The following is an 8,124-nucleotide window of genomic DNA, read 5'->3' as shown; positions in this document are numbered from 1 at the left end:
CATAAAATCGTAATACAAAAGACGATCAAAGGGCCGGAGCATTGGCCTGTGACTGAGGCCACGGTTAGAAGGTCGTTTCAATCCAACAAAACAGCCACAGATTTACTGGGTGAGCTCAAAGAAGTTGCCAAATCTTCTCTTGTTTCTAAGTTTAAATTCAGGGGACACGTGTCTGCCTACATGAGGGTCAGATAAAATACACTGATATAAACTAAAATACACAGAATGGGTTTTGCCCATTTCCTTTAATTTTTGAAAACAAGTAAGTAGACGAAATCTTATGCCCTTCAAAACCAAACAGAATCTTTCTTTGTGTAAAATGTTACACAAATCTTAGTGGTTGTTCATTTTTATTTTATTGTTTTTAATAATACTGCAGATGTTTCAGAAAAGGGCAATATTGTTTCTACCGCATAAAAAAAATCATCACAATATAGTTGTTTTTTTGCATTTTCCCCTTCATATTGTTTCAAAAAACCAAAACCAAAACACAAATACTATTAGGAAATTTACCCTCCCACATCCCTCCCCACAACAGAAAAAAAATTTTTTTTAAAAAATCAGTAAAGTGTTAAACAAGTCAGGTATTAAACGCACACACGTACAAGCACAGCACATTAGTAACACTGTATAATACTTTCGACCATGCCAAACCATATGTATGTGTATAAAGCTACGGGTGAAAGGGTTCATAGCAGCAGAATAGGAAGCATGTTCCGTACGAAGCACGTAGTTCCTGTGGAGATATTTGGATGAGTACAACAGTTCAAAGTACACTGACACGCTAAAAAGCACACGTCATTTTTTTCTGCTACAGCCGCGTGTGTCATGACTCAAAGGGCAATCGTGACTTGTCTGGGATTCTCATGTTGTGTCTAATGCACGGCCAGTTGAGTGGTGTGGGTTCCACCTCTCGGCACACTTCACTGTAAACATTCATGGAGTCCTGATTGCTGAAGGTAACTTCATTGAAATCAAGCGTACCCTAACAGTGCATCTGCATTTGCACACCCTTCACTGGTAAGAAAATGTGTCGACATTTACTCTGGGAGGGAACGTAATCCATCCCAAGGCCCATATGTGGCTTTGGGGCCTTAGTTCTGCAGCTCTGGTGGGTGGAGAGAAAGACCAGAAAGGGACACTGGATTAGACATATTTATGCTCATTAGAACTTCCAAAAATGTTAAGTTTTGGAGTGGGCATTTTTTCAATATCACTATGTAGCTTTCAGCTGCTTTGTTGCATTTTCTGTACTTATATACCTCAACCTGAGGTTGTAATTCTGGGAGCATTTCTCTCAGAAGTATCCTTTTCCAATGGGACTGGGATTTCCATTGGTAGCCCCCAGTTCTGATGCCAAGCTGAGGACTCCCCCTGAGGGAGGCCAGCATTCACGAGATGATGGTTCTGTACCTTCATAAAGGCACGCTCCTTCAAAACGTCCTTTCCTAAGCACCTAACGATGGAGATGTGCAAAGGCAAGCTACTTAAAATATTTCAAGTAGAATTGTGGTAGAGAAGTTCTCTCTTAGACTTCCACCTTACCACAAAAAAAAACCCCAAAAAAACCCAATGACCAAACAAATAAGATGAAGTAAAATTAAACAGAACTGTTAGATTTTAATGATGTGACTCGAGACAAAGTGACGCTATGAAAATGCTTTTCTAAGAGGTAACTGTAAAGTCTCCAATAAATGCTGACTACAGGTACAGTTCTAGTGACTCCTAGTGAAATGTTTTCCTCCGTAGAAGGCCAGCAGCCACTTCTGCTCCTAATTACTCCAGATGCTGGTGTCTGAGCTTTGGTGATTTTGAATTGCAGAGAAGACAGCAGATTTTATGACATTTCTTCTGAGCTGTTTTAGGCTGTTGCTTGTCTCTCCCCATCAAATACTGTGCAGTGCAGTACAGTATTCCTCCACAGCTTTCTCATACAACCATTAAATAAAAAAAACATGACAAGGAAAAAAAAAATCCAGTACAAATAGTAGGGTTTGGAATACTGGGAGAAGAACAAAAAAAAACCACTTGAGAGAGAGTCTAGAGATTTTGGTACTGGGGCTAGCATTTGCATACCTCATAGCAACAACCAGCCGTCAGTCGGATTCACATGCACAATCTGGTTTACATCGGAGGGAGTCGGTTGATACAACTGATAGAATACAAAGGCCTGATATCACAGAGCCAATAACGCTCCTTTTGGGAAACAGAGAAGTCACAACATCCCTATCTTAGTTCCTTAATCTGCACCACATATAAATTACCTCCCGGAACTCTTGTGGAGATTAATCTCCCCAGGGAAGTGGGGGATTCCCCAGCATCGGACACTTAAGATTCGGCTGGACAGGGTGCTGGGCCTTCTCGTCTAGACCGGGCCTTTGCCAAGAAAGGTTGGACCAGATGATCCTTGAGGTCCCTCCCAACACGGTATTCTCTGATTCTGGACCAATTACTCGAGCCTTCCACCAAACAAACTCCTACTCTGGCTTCAGTGCAACCCCATCTAGAAAGTACCCTGAAGATGAGAAAAGCTATATATTGTCATTACAGGATCCTTGATTTCTTCTGAGGGGAATTAACAGATGTACAGACGGACAGACTGGCAAACAGATAGAGAGACAGAGGCCAAGGTACGCAGAGCTCTAAACCTGCTCTTTTTTTCCTCAGAATATCTCCACATATAAAGTAACCTCGATCTCCTGTTGTACAAGCACAGAAAAACACGTTTCACTTCAGGGGATGGGAAGCGTCAAGTGAAATGAAGTACTGGCCACCCAGACACTAAAGAAAATGAAAAAGCTTTAGAGGTCTCCTGAAGCAGTACACAGCATCTTAGAGACCATTAACTTACAAGAGCAGCAAAATTCAGAGCTCGTAAGAAATATTCTCTATCCAATCTCCAGAAAAACAGTGACTCAGAAGTGGGCCCATTCCACCACATTTTTAGACCTGTTGAAGCAAACGGAGGGTGGAGGGAAGGCGGAAAGCGCAGCTGCGGTGGTGCTTTCTGTCGGCTTCACAAAACTTCTGAGAAAGAAGAGCTTTGCCAGGCGCAAAGCTGAGTCTCGCAGCTGCCCCGGCCTCGGGAACGGCTGAATCGCACCCAGCCTGGGCAAGGGCCCGCGGCCTCAGCGGGGAAGGCTCCTTCGGATTTCAGCGGACTTCGGATACAGCCCACGTTTAGAGAGTAACAAGGCAACAGCAGTTACAAGGCATCCCCCCCATCCCCCCACAGTTGCTTGCAATATAAACAAAAGGATACTCTGGTCCCCTTTATATACATACATTAAAAGCTGAAATGGTCTGAAACGCTCCCACGTTAGTATGCGTATATCTATACAACATTACACCTGCCAGAAATCAAAGTAGAAAAGTTTTACAGCACATTATACAGGTCCCTCTAACTTCTAAAAAAAACATTTACTGAAATCACCATATTACAAGAAGTCATCACTAACATACCATATAATACTATTTCTTTTTCTTTTACATAATCATTACTTATATAGTAATTTAAAAAATCACTTTTAAACAAGTATACAATTTTCACTTTAAAATTAACTGGTTAATAAAATTTTGTGCAAAACAAGCCAGCCTCTATAATTAAGTGAATTTATTTATTTATTTATACAAAAAAAAAATAAAACAAAAAACATAGTTCTTTCAGAAATGTGTCTCCTTTTCTGTAATGGTTGAAATGGCGCCATCTCCTTTCAGTTTGGCATCGCAGTCATTTATTGCTGCAATGTAGGCTCCTCCTCCAAGTTTCCCTCTCATTTTCAGATCGGAGCTAGGTGTAATCAACTTCCTGAATTTCTAGAAAATTCGAGAAAATGGAAATCATTATCTTTTTCTCGGTCACAGACACACATTTCTTAAACAGACTGACTGTAAAACCCTCCTCTCTTGCACGTCCCGCATCACACCAGGCCAAAGCTGGAGAATGAAGGCAAAGGCAAAGTGAATTTTCCTCCCGATTTAGAACATTCCCTTCCATGAAGAAATTCAGCACAATGCTCTGGGTAAGGCCTGGTATATGGGTACATTTGGTTTCTCATGGTATAATCAAAGAATATATACCAAAAATAAATAAACAAACGAGACTGCCAGAGCATATTAACCTACAATAAAGAACAAAAGAAAAATATATGTGTTCAGCTGAGAACTTTCTCTTTCATAGCAATAACATCAGTAGCAACGCTGCTGCTTACAGCGTGGGGAGAAGAGATTGCTGCAGGAAGTTGGCTTCCTGAAAAGCTTTCAACTGGAATTAAAAAACCCCCTCTCATCATTCAGGTACAGAAAAGATAATGACCTGTCTGCAGTGCTTCAGACTACAAGGCAACACGAACCAAGATTCTACACACAAAGTCTATTTACTTGCAGAGACAGGCTAAGATTCATGCATTAAGGAGGTATTTAATGTTAAGATTTGTGCAAAAATTCCTTTTTTTGACATGCTAAGAAAACTGTATTATGGATAATTCATTTTTTGTTTATATACCCACGGTAAAGATTTTCTAGGTAGTCTCCAGGCCGTATTTATTCCATGTTTCAATACAGACTACCCTCAGCCAGCACAAGAAGCTGCACGTTAGCTTCTCCATTCAAGAAAGCGGTAACTGTGACATAAATCCTGAGATATCCTCAGTTCTATTCAGAAGTCATACACTTTGGTTCTGAGTGGAGGATGATTTGAAAGTGTGAGTATACGCTGTGAGACAGATCTTTCAAACATACTGGATAAGTTAATGAGCCCCGAGCATCCTAGACACAGAAATTCCTGCTGTCTTGTTCCTCACGTTGGCATTATCCTAGTGAATGGCAGAAAGATGGAGAACGCATGAAGGGGCTGAATAAAGTCCCTTCCATACGTGTATTGAGATAGAGGGAGGCAATACGGGGGTACCGACTTTTACTGACTAGTATCTAAGGAACTCCAGATGACAGAACCAGGCTTTTCTGGAATATGAGAAATCCCAAATGGCTCAATAAGATTTATATCTTTGTTTCTTCCATTATAGCCATCTTCACCATCTTTCTTTGGAGAAAAGGTCTTATATTTAATAGTCTTAACCTCAGCCTAGACCTGAGATAATCTGATACCGAATGTTAGTAAATTGCACTGAATATTTCTTTTTGCCTCAATTTCTCACTTAGAGAACTGTAATCAGGAAAACTGTCCCGAAGACATATGTGAGTGTTCACTACCCGGTTCCTGGAGGAAAATCCTGGCAACACAAACATTAGTTACCAAAATCATGGAAAGAAGGCAGCTGACCTGAATGAATGGCTGGTACAAACCTTCTTGAGGGATTTAGCTGATGTTACGGACATTTTAAGCTACAAATGGAGCAGGAAAAGAGCACCTTAAAGTATTGGTTAGTTTACCACAGGCTGAAATCAGTGAAGGCAAAAAAAAAAAAAAAGAAGAAATTCAGAATAAGTTTTGCCCAGGGAAATGGCTGAGTCACCATCACCATCCCTGGAGATATTTAAAAGACGTGTAGATGTGGTGCTTAGGGACATAATTTGGCGGTGAACTTGACAGTGTTAGGTTTATGGTTGGACTCGATGATCTTAAAGGTCTTTTCCAACCAAAACAATTCTATGACTCTAAGAAAACAGAGAAAATTCGGATGCCTCTTTCTACCAGTGACTGAGAGGCCTAACCCAAGCTGCCACGGGAACAAGTACGTGGCACTGCTTTTTTGATTAAACTGTGCTTATTCTCATGCAGGTGAGAATTCACGCTCCCTTCCCACTCATTTTTTCAGTATCGTTAATCTGAAAATATATTTTACCTCTATGAAAGTGCCTTCTGTCTTCCACAGCTTAATGCAGATCCACAAAGGGATACAGATCATGGAGGAGAGCGCCATCATCCACCCTATGCCATAGCCCCAGTCAGGGTATATATATACATTGTTGTATTTCAAAGGCTTGTATTTCACCAGGAAAAAGATGAAGATTCCCTGAAAGAAGCAGAGAAACATATTAGCGGTGTTTGAAAAAACACTGGTTACATATAACAAGAAAATGATTGACTGTTTAGGCGAGGCCAGTCTCCCTGAGGATGGAAAGTAGAGGTAAGCTTTTCAGTCAGAGAAAAAAACAACCAGCGACATCTTCTTTTATGTACAGCTTAAATAACACGTCTCAGTAGCTTCCGCAGAAATGAGCAACCTTTCAAATTTAAATCCTATTTACCTCTCGATGACAATAAAACCTGCACTTTGATGGCAAACAGTACCTGGGCAGGAAAGATTAAGTTTTGCTACCGTGAACCAGCTGTGATTAAGTAACACAAGCTGTGTTCTCTCCAACCTGTCACGATGAAAAAGGAAAGCCAAAATTTTCAAAGTTGCCTTAATCCACTGTCTGTATCTGCAGTTCTGCAGGCCAACTCTTTCATCCTCACAACAGCTCAAATATATCTGTCAAAATTCGACAGGTGTCTAATCGAGGAGTTTGGACCATTTAAGTTTCTGAAATACAGAAAAGTTACTCTGTACTTTTCTTCGAAGTGGAGAAAAGAGTGTACGAGAGCAAGCAATAGCAAGTTCATTTCAGAGTTGCTGAAAATGAGTCAGAAATTTTCCCCTTTGCAATAAACTGGCAGAGCTCAAGGGAACGTGGATCTCCACGTGCCCCAGCATCTGTGGGTTTGCAGTTGCTATCACTTATGTATTGGAGAACTGGAAGTTTTAGTACCTAATCCTCAGATTCACGGGCAATCTGGTCATGCTCCTTTTGTGATTTTTCCCCTGTTATGTAGCCATAGCAGATTGCCAGAGCTGGTACCAGTACTGTTAGCTTCTGGTACGGCACATTCCCTCCTGTTCTTCCTGCATATAGGATGTGCTCTTGGCCTCTTCTGCTACCTTTACTAGAAGAAAAAATATCCCATCTTCTTTGAAAAACACCTAGTCACCCAAAGAGAGGGAAGGAAATCGGAGGCTGGATCAGCAAGGAAACCAGCATGAGCCTGGAGGTGCCTGAGTTATGCTGGGTAGACACAAGGTACACTCGCGAGGGTGTGAAAAAAGCCTCCGTTGTACTGGCGAATGTTCATTTAGGGCCCTGAGTTTATTTTTTTTCCTATTATTGTATATACTAGGATTTCTCACAATTCACAGAACATTTCACAATTTTTACAGATCCTACGGAGTGTTTTTTAATTAAAACATATGCTACAGATCAATAAGTGTTTTTCCTCAACCGTTGTGAAATATCATCAGTAGTGAAATTCTAAAAACATGCCCAGAAAACCCTCTTTATGTCTAAAAGAAGCTATTTGGATATTCTGTACTTACTGCGCAAATACCTGGAGTTAAGACCATCCAGCACCATTTAATCAATGACAGTGGTTTATACCCAATCATATCTTCAATGTTCTCATAAAAGCGATTGCTGCCTGCCCAAAAAAAACCAGACGAAAAGCAGATGTAGAATGTACGTGTAAGAGGTTGTAGAGGTCAGTATTTAAAACAGTAAAAACATAGGTTCTGAGAGAGCTGCAGGGACTGCAGCTGCTGTCTCCTTCTCTGGCACATACGTCCCTGGCACCTGCTCCATGCTTGGGGCAGAGGCTGCTGCCTGCGTCTGTCTCTGACCAGTGTGATCAGGGAGTAGGAGTGGGCGAGCTATCAAACAGAAATGGCTTCTGGTCAGTAACAGGCTGAGCAAGCCCAGTTAAAGAGGCTCTATACGCCGCAAGCTCGTGTGTGAATCCCTAGATAGCTGAGGATATGTGTGATCTGAAGTTCATACATTGTTTTACAAAGTAAAATTGTCAGTCCTTTGTGCGCAAAAACCGCTTGAGGATGTTACCATGAACATAGCCAGCGCTGTGGTGGTTTTCTCGACTTTGCTGACCGCCAGAAGCAGCAGAGCTAGGGACACTGCTATGTCCCTTTTGTGTTCATGAGGCATGAACTCCGACTCCCCTGGGTTTATCTGTGAGTGTCAGAAGTGGAGGGGAAACATGCCCTGCACAGACGCTTTGTGAGAGAAGAAAGACTTAGTGCCACCCCTACTTTCTAAGGCAGCTGGGGACCTCCTTGGGGAAGGAAGGTGCCAGTCAGTCCTGTCAAGGACCAAGGGCATTAAAAAAAATAATCT

General features: G+C 41.5%; 1 protein-coding gene across 5 annotated transcripts in view; it reads right to left on the bottom strand.

The window, feature by feature from the left end:
* Window positions 1-226: 226 nt before the first annotated feature.
* The window catches only part of SLC6A11 (solute carrier family 6 member 11), a 136,462-nt gene continuing 128,564 nt past the window's right edge, over window positions 227-8,124 (bottom strand). For all 5 annotated transcript variants that reach the window (XM_074602539.1, XM_074602540.1, XM_074602542.1 and 2 more), the window contains 3 exons: window positions 7,317-7,417; window positions 5,805-5,975; window positions 227-3,816 (listed from right to left, as the gene is read on the bottom strand). In XM_074602539.1, coding sequence (XP_074458640.1) covers window positions 3,664-3,816; window positions 5,805-5,975; window positions 7,317-7,417 — 425 coding nt within the window. In that variant the 3' untranslated portion in view covers window positions 227-3,663. The remainder of the gene's footprint in view (window positions 3,817-5,804; window positions 5,976-7,316; window positions 7,418-8,124) is intronic.

This window comes from Larus michahellis, chromosome 10, assembly GCF_964199755.1.
Source record: "Larus michahellis chromosome 10, bLarMic1.1, whole genome shotgun sequence".
Taxonomy (NCBI): domain Eukaryota; kingdom Metazoa; phylum Chordata; class Aves; order Charadriiformes; family Laridae; genus Larus; species Larus michahellis.
Note: the sequence above shows the minus strand (reverse complement) of the source record. Positions and strands in the feature narration are given on the sequence as shown.